The sequence below is a fragment of the Lepisma saccharinum genome, chromosome 15, assembly GCF_977018435.1.
Source record: "Lepisma saccharinum chromosome 15, izLepSacc3.1, whole genome shotgun sequence".
Taxonomy (NCBI): Eukaryota; Metazoa; Arthropoda; class Insecta; order Zygentoma; family Lepismatidae; genus Lepisma; species Lepisma saccharinum.
Window position 1 is genome coordinate 23,344,535 of NC_139243.1, and position 18,576 is coordinate 23,363,110.

The 18,576-nt window shown below is 39.9% G+C and overlaps 1 protein-coding gene across 5 annotated transcripts in view; it reads right to left on the reverse strand.

The window, feature by feature from the left end:
• Window positions 1-18,576, reverse strand: part of nonC (serine/threonine-protein kinase Smg1) — a 352,394-nt gene that overhangs the window by 134,691 nt on the left and 199,127 nt on the right. For all 5 annotated transcript variants that reach the window (XM_083136748.1, XM_083136746.1, XM_083136747.1 and 2 more), the window contains exon 40: window positions 292-424. In XM_083136748.1, coding sequence (XP_082992874.1) covers window positions 292-424 — 133 coding nt within the window. The remainder of the gene's footprint in view (window positions 1-291; window positions 425-18,576) is intronic.

Consider the following 18,576-nt stretch of genomic DNA (forward strand, 5'->3'; position numbering starts at 1 on the left):
CAAGCTTTCCCCTCTGCACGTCGCTACTCCAGAGAATCCGGAAAAGTAGTATAAGTCTTCATACAAGAAATCAAGCATCAAAATAAGTTTAAATATCAGATTTATCACACACTCAAATTTCAAGTCATACATCAGAAATTTGCACTTCCCCACATCCGTAATGTGTTTATGAGCTTGCAATAACTATAACTTTATGCAAGCGATGTATACACACATCATTGGACTTCAAGAGTATTCTTGTAAATACTTTACAGAAATAAAAAGAAAACATTAAACTGCACAATATGTTACCTATTACTGAACCAATCAGCCTTCATCTCTGCCACGCGCACAGAGAACATTGAGCATGTGATTTCCTTTTCCAGTTCCTTGCGGCTCTGCTTCGTCTCCATAGCAACAGCTTGCCCCCCACCATACACAGCACCTGCAAAATAAAACATAATTACTTTGTTTTACATATTCTCCCTAACAATATAACACTACAACATAGGATATGATTCTGTTAAGAGGAAGGAAGCAACTGACAGACGATTCAAGATCCCGACACTCGGAAGGGCTCATTGGAAAGACACTGAGGAGGGTGGCCTCAGAATCGGAAGTGATCAAAAATGTATTTTAAAATAGACTGGGTAAGTTTTATCCATACGGGCATCGTTACGGATTAAACACTATGCGTAAGTTGTCAGCGCAGTTACAGTGTAGTTATTCTTGATCATTCTGGGAAAGAAAACACCATCGCATTGACATGCAAAAGTTGATTGTGTGTTGGGACCTTGAATCGGCTGTCAGTTAGTTCCTTACATCCACTCGCAGGGCTCTAGAAACACTGCCTGAGTAAATTTCACCAAACACGCGGTCATACTTTCAGTTTGGTATTTCAACAGGTTATTTTTCCTCATTTTTATCAAATGTGTGATTCAATTCAAATGTTCAAAATTAATAAAATTGTATTAATCACGGCTAATGAAATGGAAGTTTCGACTATTCCGCTTGTCAAACACATCTTCCCTCTTCCCGTTGACATATTTTTCTATTCCATCGGAAGTTTTATATTCCCAAGAGAACGAATCAAATCATACTCCCATATGATCAATGCTTTTCTCCTTGCCTCCTGGCAGTGTTGCCAAACCTGATGTGCATAAAAGAACTAAATTTCACCTTAAATGGAGTTAAAACTGACTTTCATGGAGCTAGATTTACGAAGGCTGGATAATGTGCCTCCTAGGGTAATGTTAGTTGTCAAAGGGGTGGGGGCTTTGCTATTATTGTTAACTCTAAATTGATAACAATTTATTCTTAGTTTTCAACATCTAGATCCGGCGGCATCGTCCATCTCAATAATCCACCGATGGTCGTATGAAATCGAAAATAAAGAATCCCCTGATCACAATATTATGTCAATTTCACGTCAAACACGGAGCTATAAAGAAGTAGCTGGGGAGATAAGAGGGAGTGGGGCGACGCAGCCAATATAACAATATCACGTCACGTGCAAAATGTATAATTATGACAAAAGTTGGTCTATGTGGGCTGGAACCAGTGATGGCATCATAGTGGGCATCCCAGTTCACAGCCGAACGAGTGCACGAAAGAGCCAGATCTGACTCCAAGAGAGCTAAGTTGGCACACTGCCATGGACGGAAGAGCTTGGGAAGAGTCCCGTGGAAACTATATCGCATGCCCTTAAGCAGGGTGGCCACTGTAGGACAATTATAAAATTCTAATATAATTCCCAGTTTTCAAGGTGAACTTTCCCAAAATTCAAGGGTACCATGATGCTTTTTCTATTTCAACCTTACGTATTACCACCTCTCACTACCCACAAACAAATATATTAATACTATAAAGGGGCTATGCAATTCCAATGTAACCAAAAATACTAATTCAATTAAACTATATAAATATTTAATTTAATGTGCCTTGTCTTATTTTGCAATAATCTTCAGTCTGCCAGATAGATTGTTCTGCAAAGGACACTAACAAAGCAAATAGATTAAGAGAATTTTGTTTCATTTTTCACACAGCATTCTTCTCTTCCTCCATAAAAATGAAAGCTGAACTCAAACATTTGCCTCAGAGAATTAATAAATATGGATTCAATTGAATGGGATTTGGATCAATAAAAGTTGCAAAGTTTTTCACATCTACGGAGAATTCACACATAATTCCCGGAGCTAACAATTCACGCAGTGGGGTTTAACCCCCCCCCCCCCCTTTGAGCTTGTGAAATATTATTAAAAATGCTGTGGAAAAAAATTTAAATGGCCAATTTATCACAGTCAAAGATCTGGGACAATACTATTACTACTACTTCTACTACTAATAATAATAACTTGAATTATTATTTCCATGCAGCTTGGAGAAAAACACAGCATTCCAAACACACGCGTCTTTCAGAGTGATGCCTTGAAAATAAACACGAGTTCTTGAAAATAAAATATGAGGGCAACTATGATTTAAAAGAGAGAAAAAAATGTTTTGTATCTCAGTTGCAAAAATTTTCAATACACTGGCATACGCAGATTTTTTTTTCGGGAGGGGCTGGAATCTTTGTAATCTTGAATTTTATTTTATTTTAATTTTAATCTGTACTTTTTGGGGTTAGGTGGTAGACCAGCAACAGCTGAACCTCGCCCAGCAATCAATTCAATTCAATAGTAAATGTGGATAGCACATGGCTTCGTTTTGGAGGGCAGGATGCATAATAAAATATTTCGTATTTTTGGAGCTTTTCAGTCTATTAAAATTGTATTCAAAGACAAAAATGGTAATCGGGACTCACTTGAAAAGAGGTTTCGCATTTACACATTTTGATGAGTTTTTAAAGTTCTTAACGGATTTTCTCAAAATTTTGGTAGGGGCTGTAACACCATCGGTCACCCCTCTACGTACGCCAGTGTTCAACGAACATGTATTTTTTTGTGTGAACAATGAGAATTAACTAAATAATGGTCTTGGTTCGTTGTAAGAGGCTAACGTGTAGACAAAGGCTAGGCGGACAAAAATACAGTGACCAGTCCGCCTTCGCATTGTTTACCGCAGCACGTTTGAATGTCTCTCTTTAAAATGTCTCACCTTGTTTTCTAGACAATTATTCAAACGACAATAAGCTTAACTATTGTAAAATGTTTTGTCGGCAAGAATAGAGAGACAATCCAGATGTGAATTATTGGGGACATTTATGCGGGTAAGAAGCCGGAAAAATTCCAACCAATTCCGGGAATCGAACCCGGATCTCCCGCGTGTTTGTCAGACGCTCTATCGACCAGACCACCACAGCTCCTTGGATGAGTTCCATACTTTGATTATTTTAATTTAATATACTTTCTTGTTTTTATGGATTTTCTTCACACTAAAAATGTCCCACCTCGTTGACCAGACAATTATTTCGTAACAAAGAAACAAAAAAAAATGCTCCCAGGATTTGATAAAAATCGAATAACTAGAAAGTAATTTCGTTCTATTGTTTTCATAAATACTATATTTATGTAGATCTCTACTACATAATAATAGTAGTTGTATTAGTAGTAATTCAGCTAATTAATTAATTATAAGTATTATTAATTAATTGTGATTATTATTATTTAATTAAAGTATAATAAAACAATGGTAATGTGAATTTGGAAAAAGTTTTAGAAATAACCCCCCCCCACCTTTGATGAAATCCTGCGTACGCTACTGAATTCACGCATAATCCCGGAGCCAACAATTAACTCATAATTCCTGGAATTCCCCACCCTGTTAAGAAGCAATTATTTTCTGGGTATTTTTTTACCCAGCATGCATCCAGCCGGATTAACAATTTGCAAACAGAGCAAATATGTCAAACAAAATTTCATCAAAAGATGCTGGGAATGTGTGAATGCAGTTGGCTACCACTTTGAACAACACTGGTTAGTACTCGTTATGCAATATAAATACAATTTTCTGCATGCTAAAGATACGTGCATAAAAATGAGCCAGCTTCCACGCCATGCCGTGCAGTCAGCAGTCACACGCTAACTGGGCCCACAGCCAAAATGAACGCACTGTATATATCTAGCATATTTGAAAATTACACTTGATGATGATTTAAAGAAATTATTCACAGTCAATAAATGACTATAAGATTTAAATAGCATGGTATTTGATAAGTTTCCAATGATGGTGACTGTGCCAGATGAGGACAGAACGGGTGGATGCCTACCCGTCCACTCGCTCGTCCTGGAAAAAAAAATGTTTTTTGCTTCCTTCCGTCTCTCTTCACATTCCTGTGTGTCACCGTTCAGTCGGGGGAATTCTAGTAAATTCTTTCGGAACACGAGGATATTACATATCTCTCCAAGGGCTGAAAATTTGCAGGGGAGATGCAATGTCCAGAAGACACACATTTCTCCTATCGCCCTGGAAATACAAAGCTGCATTTCAAGAGGCCGAAGCCTCAAATATGTTACCAGCACAAAATGTTTCGATATTTATGCAGTGGCGTGCTCAGGTTTTCTTTTTGGTACAATTTCCTTTTAAAAATGATACAATGTATCTATTGACCTCATGGAATAAATAATAGTTTTTTGAGATGAGAGGAACAGACGAATACAGCAATAAAATAAAAAGAAAGCTGACAGTCTTATAGAAAAATGAAGCAATAGAGGATGCAAATTACAGAAAACAGACAGCAATTATGGCGCGTTTTTCCCTTATTCAACGCTTTGCTTTTGTTTCCCAAAGCACGTGCACAGAGCTCGCTTACAATTAAAAATGACAGGGAGACAGTTCCTAAGACACACACACAAATAACCTTTTTTGTTATCCAACAGATGGAGGAGACAAAAAAAATTCCACCTAGAAACGCCCGTGAATAAGTGATCGATAAGAGACGTTGGGGCGGAATTAAGGCCATGCAAACATTTAACAAAAGAGTCTCAAGTTTGAAAGCTTGTCTGGCAAAACAAAAGCTTTGAACGGACTTCGATTGTCACTTGGACAAAACGCGTGCCATACTTTCTCACGTTTTATCTAAGGCGTGGTGCTTGCTTCTACATGATGAAAAAGAGTGGGACAGAGCTTCGTTGGACAGAAGATTCCACCGGCGGGTAGCCGATCAGTATTGAAATTGCTTGCTATGTTTAACGCTCACTGTGTAGGGGAGAAAACAGAGAAAAGAAAGAACAGAAAAGAGGCAAAATAACAGGGAAGAGGGGGGAAAAAGAAAGAGGTTTGTATTTATATAGCATTTTCCGTCGCTTTTATTTCATTTTTGCCTAATCGCGACGATGAGGATGAGAGAGAGAGAACGAATTAGGTTATTTACGTTGTCTGTATTCAACTTTCGCCTAATCGCGACGATGAAGATGAGAGACTGATCGATCAAATTAGGTTATTATACGTCGCTTTTCTCCCACTTTTGCCTAATCGCGACGATGAGGATGAGAGTGATTGATAAAATTATTTTATTATACGTCGCTTTTCTCCCACTTTTGCCTAATCGCGACGATGAGGATGAGAGACTGATTGATAAAATTATTTTATTATACGTCGCTTTTCTCCCACTTCTGCCTAATCGCGACGATGAGGATGAGAGACTGATTGATAAAATTATTTTATTATACGTCGCCTTTCTCCCACTTTTGCCTAATCGCGACGATGAAGATGAGAGACTGATCAAATTAGGTTAATATACGACGCTTTTCTCCCACTTTTGCCTAATCGCGACGATGAGGATGAGAGACTGATCAAATTAGGTTATTACACGTCGCTTTTCTCACACTTTTGCCTAATCGCGACGATGAGGATGAGAGACTGATTGATAAAATTATTTTATTATACGTCGCCTTTCTCCCACTTTTGCTTAATCGCGACGATGAAGATGAGAGACTGATCAAATTAGGTTAATATACGACGCTTTTCTCCCACTTTTGCCTAATCGCGACGATGAGGATGAGAGACTGATTGATAAAATTATTTTATTATACGTCGCTTTTCTCCCACTTCTGCCTAATCGCGACGATGAGGATGAGAGACTGATTGATAAAATTATTTTATTATACGTCGCCTTTCTCCCACTTTTGCCTAATCGCGACGATGAAGATGAGAGACTGATCAAATTAGGTTAATATACGACGCTTTTCTCCCACTTTTGCCTAATCGCGACGATGAGGATGAGAGACTGATCAAATTAGGTTATTACACGTCGCTTTTCTCACACTTTTGCCTAATCGCGACGATGAGGATGAGAGACTGATTGATAAAATTATTTTATTATACGTCGCCTTTCTCCCACTTTTGCTTAATCGCGACGATGAAGATGAGAGACTGATCAAATTAGGTTAATATACGACGCTTTTCTCCCACTTTTGCCTAATCGCGACGATGAGGATGAGAGACTGATCAAATTAGGTTATTACACGTCGCTTTTCTCCGCCTAATCGCGACGATGAGGATGAGAGACAGATTGATAAAATTATTTTATTATACGTCGCTTTTCTCCCACTTCTGCCTAATCGCGACGATGAGGATGAGAGACTGATTGATAAAATTATTTTATTATACGTTGCTTTTCTCCCACTTATGCCTAATCGCGACGATGAGGATGAGAGACTGATCAAATTAGGTTATTATACGACGCTTTTCTCCCACTTTTGCCTAATCGCGACGATGAGGATGAGAGACTGATCAAATTAGGTTATTATACGTCGCTTTTCTCACACTTTTGCCTAATCGCGACGATGAGGATGAGAGACTGATTGATAAAATTATTTTATTATACGTCGCCTTTCTCCCACTTTTGCTTAATCGCGACGATGAAGATGAGAGACTGATCAAATTAGGTTAATATACGACGCTTTTCTCCCACTTTTGCCTAATCGCGACGATGAGGATGAGAGACTGATCAAATTAGGTTATTACACGTCGGTTATCTCCCACTTTTGCCTAATCGCGACGATGAGGATGAGAGACTGATTGAATGAATTAGGTTGTTTTACGTCGCTTTGCCACTTTTGGCTAATCGCGTACCACGCAGTGCTTTGAGTGATTAGATGACACTGATGAAAGGACACTCACAATTAACACCTAGCCTAGGAACTTCTACGGCGAGATCGAATCATCGAAGGTCAAGCACTTTACCCTCTCGGCCATCGAGCCGGCAAGAGGGATAGGTAAAGAGGAGGGGTTAATGGAGAGGGAAAAAGGGGAGAAATGGGCGGGAGATAAGAATAAGTGAGAGCCTCCCCTTGAACACACACATCATTTGCATTCCAAGACAAAACGATTTTAACCTCCTTTTTATTCCTTTGCCATTTCCATCGACACCTCTCAAGGTCACGACTTCGTCTATAAATAACTTGACGGAGCGAATCAAAAGCATCTTAAATCATATCAAATAAACAAATACTTTTCCTTTTTTTAAAAAAAACCTTCTTCAAAGTGAATAAGCACGATGCAGGAAGTTGGCCTACAACGTCGCGCAGTCTTGTCACAAGCATTTCCGCTGTCATGCACACGTGTTTCTTTTTCCCAGTATTACAGGATGCAGAACCTGACTGGTAAGCTTGTAACAAAGTCTTAGGATTCTTTACGTGCATTGTTTTAAAGTGTAAAGGTCGTATATCAAGTAAGCCTGTCTTGTAGCTCTTTCTGTCCCTCTACACACAATGTCAACAGTAAGATTTGAAATCTATACTATAATCATATTTGCATGAACAATTTCATGACACGAGGGAAGGCTATGTTATTCTCGGTTTCAAACGCACGTCTCGTTCTCGTCCCGACGTGCGTCAGTCTTGTTCTCGAGCAGCAAATGCTAACAGTTCTAAGACTGGCCCTCCTAACCTAACCAGATATGCATTATTAGGTTAGGAGGCGTTATGATCGTTAGATTAGTAGGAGTTTGTTGCAAGTTGGGTGTGCCTCGCACCGGACCCGTTCTCGAAATGCTCTTATTTCTGACGATTATTGATTGGACGCCCAAAACGGTTTTACGGTTTCAGTGCATACCTAACTTCATAAGAGGCTATTCTTTTACAAACGGATAACCAGAAGCAAAAACATTTTGCCAGGACATATATGCAGCAAGTGGAATAAAGATATTTGGAATATTTGAAAGGGGAAAGGGATAGATTTGCACCGTATTCGAATGGTCCTCCCCAAAACTACTCTCTATTCACATTATTGCTTTTTTGTAACAGGTAAAAAAAGTATTATGCACTATTTATGCATTGGTTTGAGGGTGAGTTTGTTTCTGAGTTCACGTTATTCACTGAAAGGATAATTGGGACTGAACCTACAGTTTAAATGAATGAATGAATGAATGAATTAAAAGTTTTGGATACGACGGCACTTAAGGCCATTTTGCACCCTTCAATATATTCGGGGAAATATCCCCTTATCTAAAATCCCGACTCAAGAGATTAAAACAAGGGTGTAAAAAGCCCCTTGGGAAGTGCAAGGTTGTAAAAAGACCTGCACAAGACAAACACAACACATTCAAAAGTCAGAAAAAACTAAAAGCTTCCTCACAGGCGGTGGAAGAGACCAGTTCTTCGCAAAAATCTAAAAACATTTGATAAAACACTGTTGTCATCACCCAACAGGGATGACAAACAGCCGGGAAGATTAAAAGTCTGTATGAGGATAGCAAAGTCGGCACATTCAATAAGAATATGCCGAACACTTTAAACAACGTTACAAGCACGACACTTCGGAGGGTCCAGCCCTTGTAGCACGTGGCCATGCGTTAGACGGCTGTGTCCTATACGCAGGCGGGTAAGAGTAACTTCTTCTCGACGAGACGCACGGGACGAGGAACCGCAAGCACCAATGGTGGGCTTGATCGCGTGAAGCTTGTTCCCCGTTTCTGCATCCCACTCTTCCTGTCAACTGTCAAGAAGGCAACAACGAAACACATTGTGCAGGTCGCTAGCTGGCAGAAGGTGGACGAGAACGTCGCCGTCTGCATCAGCAGACATGGCGGCAACATCAGCTGCTTCGTTCCCCTGCATGCCCACGTGGCTAGGGACCCAACAGAAGCAGACATCAGCACTGGCAGATCCTACAGTTTAAAGTGCTATCCGAACCTCTATGTGCCTCTAATGGGTATTCAACCCCCTTGATTACCACTACGACATCGAGGAGGCATTTTATGCATTGTTAAAAGCATAAACATGCAATCATGGGTCTTGAAGCTACAAAAGTATTGATAATTTGCACATCCTCCTTTTCGAATCCAGAATTGGTTGTTACGAATTTAACATTCAAAGAAGTATGAAATCAGTTTTCTGACTCCTATTCGAATAGTATTGATTGATTTGGTCCATTTTATGCACAGTAAGGCTAATCTAAACTGGACATACAGTTTAAAGTTTTTGGTACAAACTTTGAAAGCTATGTTGTTTAATTAGGTGAATTTTAATCACACACGTGTAAACTTTTACCAAATGTTATTGGAAAAGAAAGATGTATTGAAGAAGATCCATTCATCAGTATAATATCAATGAACGACTAATTCTGAAGGACTGCTAGGTTAAAGTGAAGTGCATATCACCATATTATGTAAGTTATTTACACAATATTTATTTATTTAATTAGTTTTGAAACATATGTATTTATGACGAAATAATTTTATATTAAAATGTGTACATTTTGCCGTCCCGTTTTTCCTTTAGGAAAATATGAAAAAAAATCACGATTTGTTGTTCTAAAATTGATTGATTGATTTGCATTATTTTACTTCGCTTCTTGTGACACTTTTGGTTAATTTGCGAAGATGGAGATGAGTGATGACATGACATGAAATCGATGAACGGACAAACATATCCAGGTCGGGATTCGAACCCGGGACCCCTGGCGTAGTAGCGTGATGTGCTAACCACTCCGCCACGGGGGCCGGCTTGTTGTTCTAAAAATCTGGTCACCTTAGTATGCGGTGAACATAGTACAGTACATTTATGGATTACGTGTTCACCTTTAGAAGGAATTTGAACTACGTATCAGTATGTAGAACATGAACCATACTTGGTAAATTCAGAAATCTGCCTAAAATACATTTTTGGAGCTTTAGCTACGGAACTCGTTGAAATCTTGGGGCATCGCTTGGGCTACAAATTGGTAATAAAAACATTAAAAACAGCGAGGATTTAAGAAGTATTGGGGGCCGAAGGGCGAAAGCAGGACAACTTTACAACTACGCTAACTGCCGAAATTTAAAGCGTTCTGTACTTTAAAGTTCTGCTTGGAAAAACCGATCAACGTGTTTCAAGATGGCGGACGAAAAATATATTCTTATGCTGCCACAAATACACAGCTTACGAGTCGAAATTTCTATAGCAGTTGAAAAACTCAGGTTTTGTTTAATAAAAAAATGCCCTTGTTTCGGTTGGGGAAATATATACAATATCACGACTTGTAGCATCGTCAATCTTTATATGATGTAATTTCCTGTTGGATAAAAACATGTATGAATAAAAAGAGGAAAGCCTTGAGAATAACTGAACACTAATGGATGGGCTTAGTGAATACTCATCCAGGAAAGTCACAAAGTAATCTTAAGTTAAAATCAAGACGTTCATTAATTACCATGCACCTAGTTCAAGTAAACGCCACGCCGTCGTATGAGGTATCCTACTCACGGACAGTGTTTTCTTGCTGCTAAAACTCGTTATAAATATTAACCAGTTACAAAAAAATAATCAGTGTCCAGAGATTCGGAGATGATGTTCGACAGGGCTATACTTGCCACAAGCGGTAAACATATACATATCATCGTTGCAATAACAAAGAGGTGGATCTCAAAAATCGCAATTTTCTATAGATATGCTTTTTGGTTATTGCAACGACGACATGTGTGTGTTATCACTGCAAGTCAAAGTGCGTGCGTGCCATCACAATTAAGCTTCCCTCGTCCATTGTTTTTTCAGGGATCGGCAGGGCTCATGGAATTCTAATTTTATTGTACTGTACTTCATATCTTGTTTCATTAATAGAATCCGTGTCAATCAAACTACAACTACACTGTCTTTTCGTTCCTGTCACTATGAGCCTCATGGAATAGCATTTCGGTTTTACTGAACCATATCTAAATTCGTAGGGTTCATATAAGTGAAGTTGACTGTAAAGTGGCAAGTATATAAACAGGGTGGCCACTCTAGGAACATGATAAAATTCAAGTACGTGAACGAATCAAAAAGTAAGTTACACCCGAGCCGTGTTCCTGTACTAAAAGAGATAAAATAATCACGCTTGGTGGCAACACTGTCCGGAATGTATTCTCCCCATACCCAAAGCAGCCATGCTGCAGCTGCTTTAATATGAGAGTAGTCACCGTATGAGTATGGCGCATCGTATTGAGGCGGCGTCCAAAATTAAGGTGCGCTCTGTTGTCCGACTTTTGTGGACACGAAGGCATAATCAGAGTGAAATCCATCGCCAAATTGTCGAGGTGTATGGTGAGAATGCATGTCGCACCCCATGATCAGGAAATGGTGCCAGATGTTCGAAGAGGAAAGAACAAACGTGAAAGACGAACAGTGTGTTGGACAGCCTGCAACTGTGAATACTATCGACAAAACGGAGCGTGTTAATGCAATCATTCTTGCCAACCGCCAAGTGACAATTAAGGGAGATTGCAAGTGAACTGAACATATCCTACGATGGTGTGTCTATGCTGATTCATCACCAGTTGGGTGCAGTAGCGAAGCGTGGTCTTAAGAGGAAGGAAAGCAATGCAGTACTCCGAAAAATTGGGGGGGGGGGGGGTATATAAATTATACAGCCCATTGCCCCAGTTTTTCTCGGAAAGAAAGGACATTTTAAATAATAATAATATATCCATGAACTCCTCTCTCAACGGCCATACTGCTAAGTTCAAAATTCTTGTCACGTTATTGATAATAAAATACTTGCTATTACTTACAGCTTCCCGTACGAAATTGGAAATATTCATGTTTGTTTCACAAAAGAGAACACTCACTTCAACCACTTGTTCTTCCCACACAAATGGAAAATATTCCGAAAAGCTCAGAAGCTAACAGAAAAGTGATGTCAACCTCGTTGTAAAAATTAATGTTCACGGGGGAGTGAAAGAACTGACTTGAAGCTTAAAATTAATTAAGCTTTCGAATAATAGGCCATTACAATAGGAAGAACATGCGCTGGTTCTTCTTTTTAATAATGTGTTATATTAATAAAAATAATATTTCGAGTTGGATAGCATTTATGGCTTAACGTTTTTGCTATTTGCAGGTCTCAGAAGAGAGTTTCATTGCTTTCTTTTTACATACGTTTTATCGAAAAAAACATCAGTTCATTGTTTGTATGAAAACTTACGATAAATATAGTGTAAATTATTTGGTAGTTGTCAACACTGGCGTGCGTTGTAATTTGAGACGAGAAGTGTGAAGCGGACAACAGCCAGCTGTTCTGCAGATTCCAGCGCTCCCCAGTGCCGGAACACCATGTTTGTCTTAATCCCTGAACGTCGACATTATTGACACGTTTTACAAATCTTGAAACTCAAAGTAATGCTTTAAAGTTTATCTACATGGAATTTGGAACAGTTATATTAATTTATTTCAATAATTCTGTGTTTATAATAAAGCAAATATACATCTTCGAGATCATGTTAACACTTATATGTTTTCTGATAGTAGTGTCTGCTTTCTGCTTGGCTCGGGTGTTTTCGAGAAGCCGAAAAGCTCCGAAAAGCAGAGCTTTTATTAGTGGTTTGGGGACCGTACCTTCACCAGCATCTACCCTTCGCCATATGATACTTGAGAAGCGTTGGTTTCCCGCACAGTGGCTGCAAGCAGAGAGGTTGCTGCTTGCCAAAGGGCTGCGGAGAGAATTTGCGGCCGTAAAATTTCACGAAATCGAGTGCGATAGAAAATAAATAATGCACTCAACGTTAAGTACATTAAATAATATTTTAATTGTGCAAGCAGTGCTTGCATTGCTTGTACTATATCTTCGTACTATATGTATCGTAAACTGTGCTCTCACTGGGTGCCGCGATTGTTAACCGATGAGCACAAAAGTCAACTCAATTGAAATTGTACGGAATTTTTACACACAAGAAATAAAAAAAAAAAACTGGTCACACGATTCAAAAAGTGTTTGGAATACTTTGGTGACTATGTCGAAAAAAAGTTAAATGTTCATACATTTTTGTAGAATAATTATTTTATTTCTAATGTGTTTTGTTTGTTTCATACAGGAGGGGGTGTAACTTACTCCTTGATTTACCCTAGTATAATTTCCGGTTTTCAAGGAGAACTTTCCAAAAAACCAATGGCACATAAGCCCAGTGTCGCCGAGGCTTTGAGCGCGAAATTTGAATTTGTATACATAATGGAGAAAAATCGTAATAACTCTGGCACTATGGGACCACTCTACTTCGGATAACTTTTGTTTTGCAGGTAGAACATCAGTGCATGCAACCATGTAAAATCTGGATGCCCCAACCGCGTGGGGGTTACGTGCGGGGGCTGCATCCCCCGAATTTCAATGAAAAAAACAACATAAAAATGTGGAGTTTGCCCCCTCTTCTCCAGCTACTATGGGGAGAAAACCGGAACTTTTGCTTTTTGTTCTCTTCAAAAAATGGACCTTCCGCAACAGAATGAAACTTGATTCATGTTTGTGGGTGCAATACAATTTGAATAATAAGGCAAAACGTAAAAAACTGTTTTTTACTGAAAACAGCGAATTTTAGCCAATTTGCATATTATTCATAAAATTGTTATAACTCGGACACTATGGGACCAATCTACTTCGGATAACTTTTGTTTTGCAGGTAGAACATCAGTGCATGCAACCATGTAAAATCTGGATGCCCCAACCGCAGGGGGGGGGTTACGGCGGGGGCTGCATCCCCCGAATTTCAATGAAAAAACATAAAAATCTCTTCTCCAGCTACTTTGGGGAGAAAACCCGAACTTTTGCTTTTGCTCCCCTCCCCCAAAGAATGGACCTTTCGCAACATAATGAAACTTGTTTCATGTTCCTAGCTGCCATACAGTGAAATAAGTCGCAATATGTGGAACAATCAATGACTAAAATAATATGTTGGGTTACAATATTTGGCAAACCGTTCGAAAAAGAGACATGATCGAGGGCTAGTTAGTTATATATAACACAGCAAAATAATTAGGGTTATATAAATAGGTACTCACCATCTATTGTACTGTGTGATACTCCTCGAAACAGGGATCAATGCACAGAAAAACTAGACACATCTTGCACTGAAAAAACGACAGGCGGAAAACCTTTTTCTTGTTGCACACTTTGCATCTCATGCACTTACTGGTTTTTCTAGGCCAATGCTTGTTAGCCGAAGCTTCCAATCTTACCATCTCAGGGGGAGGTGGATGATCAACAAGCAAAGGTCTAGAAGGACCAGCCTGCTCCATAGATCCCCGCCGAACCAGCTCTTCGTACAAAGCTATCCGGAAGTCTCGATGTCTGCGAGTACGGGAGACCTGGCTGAGGAGGATGTGTGCATTGAGGATGCTTTGGTTTAGAAGGTAGAAAAACAGTTTGTTGGTCCACTTTATCGTCCTTCTGCCAGTCAGGTATGTACATGCCATTCTGCCTGCCTTATCCACGTAACCCATATTCCTATTGTACTCTAGTATGATCTGGGGCTTCAAAGAGTTGCCGTGGTCGTCAGTGAAGTTTCCTTGTGCGGGGGGTTTGTGAAAATTTGTCATCACAAGGACGTCACGTTTGTCAATCCAACGTATAGCTGTCAGGTCCCCCTTTGTATACACTTCCAGGTCACCACGTTTGGTCTTCCCCGTTTTCAAGTCAGTGGGCTTGGAACGCCGATTCTTATTGACAGTTCCGCAACATTGGGTGCCCTTTGTTGCGAGATCATCAAAAAGTTCGGGAGAGGTAAAGTAATTGTGCATAAAAAGTTTATGATCAATTCCTTGTACTCTCTTACTTAGTTCCATGACCAGAGCATGGGTGGCTGTCACAGTTGGAGTCTGTCTGGCACTGTCCTTTCCAAGGTAAACTAACATATCAACAGTATATCCAAAAGCATCACAAAGCAAGTACAGCTTTATGCCAATTCGCTTGTGCTTCTTTGGGATATATTGCTTGAAGAGCACCTTTCCCTTGTAAAGAACAATAGCCTCGTCAATGGCTACGTGTTCCGTCGGATGATACACGTCGAAGTAACGTCTCAGATGTTCTAGAACCTGTCGCAGTTTCCAAAGTCGATCGGTGTTGTCTTGACGAGGGGAAGAGTTGTCGGCAAAGTGCAGGAAAGCTAGGATGTGTCGGAAACGGTTGCGTGACATAACATGCCGGACACAAGGTGTGTGGAAGGAATTTGTCTGCCAGTAAGAGTCCATGTAGTCGTGCTTGTTAGGTCCAGAGGGCAAAGAAAAGGAATAATTCTCCAAGGGTGATGGGGGGTTCTACCCTGGACGGATTATTCTTATCGACAAACTGCTGGTAGTATCGGTTAGATTCTACCAGAAGAATGTCGAGAAGAGCATTCGTCCAGAATAGGCGGAAAGAATCAAAAGGTGAAGAATCAGGTGCCAAATCTGAGATCTTGGGTCTGGGCGGGCCAGTAAAAGGTAAAGGAGTTCGACCCTGAACATGAGAGGTGCGCGGGCCCCAGGTTGACGAACTTGATGACGTCGATGATGATGCTGTTGGGAGAGGAGCGTCATTTTCATCCGAAGAAGAATCAGATATCCCCCCCCCCAAATCAACATCGTCATCATCTTGATCAACATCTGATCCCATGCTCTCACATTCATTGTCCGTAACATATAACAGCTCATCGATCTCCCTAACGCACAATCGTTTCCTTCCGGACATATTTCCACAAAGAGCCGAGTCAACGGGGAAGAAATAGATTCACAGTAGCTACACAAGATGCAAGTGCGAACGAAAAAAATCAGAAGCACATATCACAAAAAATTACACAACACAAGTTCAACACAGCCCAGGGGACACACAATGAGAGAGCACAAAACACAGAGAAGGGGAGGGAGCCTTTGCAATCGTTTGTTTTGTCTATACTTCTGGATAGGCTCAAGCTTCTGGCCTCTGGTTACCGTCAAGCTTCATTGCATTTCTAACATAGAGGCGACAGAAAGCTGACACCGCCAAACCTCATCCAATCCCCCCTCTCCTTGACCCTCCTCCCCCAACTCCACTTCAGCTGGATCACCAGGTCAAAACACAAAGAAGAATGTGTGCCTAATCAGTGCTAAATCACAGCGTTGGAAGCTTGGATGAAAACAGCATCGTAAGTACCAAGCATTTATTGTCTCAACTGAGGAGCCGAAACACACTTGACATATTCCGAGAAAGCGGGGGGGTTTGGAATTTTCGTAAACACGATTGCAAAACAAGGTCCCGAACGAACTGTCAAGTGTTTCAACCTCAATATACAAATATAAGTGTGGTAAACCCTCGATAATTGTGTCTAAAGCTGTTTGTTGCACATCTACAACGGCAGCGACAATGGACATATTTTTTTTTTGTGGCATATATGCAACGGCGGCGGACTAAGGGTTAAAATATATAATTTAAGATGCAGAATTTACATTTGCCATTTCACATACTCAGATTAGAAATACATTTACAAACACAAATGTTACGGGATATATCCATTTACAAAAAAAATGAAGAATTTCAAACTCAAATTTACCTAATCTACTTCAGTTATCTTAGTTGGCAATAATTTTCAGTCGGTTATTTAGATTGTTCTGCAAAAGACACTAACAAAGCAAAGGAATTGAGAAAATTTTATGTTTTATTTTCCACGCAACTTTCTTTTCTTCTCCTTCCAGGATAAAAATAATGGATAGACTTTGAAAAACTTGCTTCAGGGCATTAATAAATATGTATAAATTCAATGGGACTTTTGCAAATTTTCACGACTATGCAGAAAAATCCACACAGAATTCCCGGAGACAATAATTCCCGGTGAGTAGCCACCCTGATAAATATACCCAGGAAGACAAGATCTTGGTTCCCAGATTAGGAATGATTGATTGATTGGTTGACTGATTTGGTTTATTTTAATTCGGTTATTTTCCACTTTTGGCTAATGGCAAAGATGATGAGTGATGATATGATGAAGAACACTCACGAACACCGCCCCCGCCGGGGATTAGAACCTGGGATCCCTAAGGACAGGAACGAATTTACAATGTACACGCCTGCTCATATAAAGTTACACCAACCTTACAAAATGTGTCCAATTTATGTGAACAGGAGTGCACAACATGGAAACGAGAATTCTGATTTTGAGCACTGGCCCTAACCGCAGGCCAGGCACTGTAAATTAAATAAGACACTATCTTAGAAAACATGTGCTTGTAATCACAATAGAGAACACTCAACTTTTTTCCTTCTAGTTTGCAAAATGAGCTTGCAAATCCCAGTCTCGTGTTACTAATACCGTCATCAATCATTGTACAAGATCCCAGCGGAGTTCCTGCCACTACAGCTTGTTTACATGGAGAGGCGAGGAGGTGGGGTGATTTACAACATCCCGTCACTCCAAGGTCTCTCCCCTACCCCACACAAAAAAATGTTCTCACGATAAACAGAGTCACTTTAATAATGTTTCAATCAGAGGACAGATAAAGTGACACCCACCACAGCCTGACTTGTGGTAAATCTGCTAAGATTGTTTTATCTGAAGCATGAGTCATATGCATCTCGGTGGCCAAGCCGTTGAGTGTTCGAATCGTTTCGCTCCGTTCCAGGCCCGTACCAAGGTCTTTTTGAAGGATGGGCCACAAGATCCGAAATTATATGTATCTATGTATGTATAATTGCGTGCGTGCGTATGTATGTATGTATGTATGTATGTACAGTAGACTCGCGATTAACCTAGTCCCGACTAACCGAGGGAGTGGTTGGAAAACATCGAGTCTACGCCGCTTGATCTACTCTCCCTACAGCGTTGGCGTTACATCGAAACGTCGAAGAGAGGAAAGAGGTTAGTCCAAAAAAATATGAAACACTTTTTGAGAAAGTAGTTTGCTCATTTATGTTGTACTAGTAATAAATAATTACTACGAGGGTCACTATTTATATTTTGAGCCTTGGCAACACTGATTGAAGTTAGGCGCGATTTGACGTTTGCACGGAATCGTTTGGCATTATTGACCATAACGTACTTCAAATGTTTTGTCAATAGCTTGATTTGTGTTGTTTATGTTGCCTTGGAGATTGTGTGACAACAATAAAATGGAAATAACTCGTGAACATTTTCGTGCGATGATTTTTTACGATTTTCGACGTGGATTATCAAGACAAGAGTGCATCGATCAACTTACTTCCACATTTGGCGATGAAGCCCCATCCTTTGCCACTGTGAAACGCTGGTATAACGAATTTAATCGTGGCCGCCATTCGCTCACCGACGAGATTCGCGAAGGTCGTCCAAAATCAGTTGTTGTTCAAGAAAACATTGATGCTGTGCAAAACCTAATACTGCAAGATCGTCATGTGACATACTGTGAGATTGAGGCAACCATAGGCATTAGTTCCACCAGCATATATAAAATATTACATGATCATTTAGCTGTGAGAAAGGTATGTTCTCGTTGGATCCCACACAAT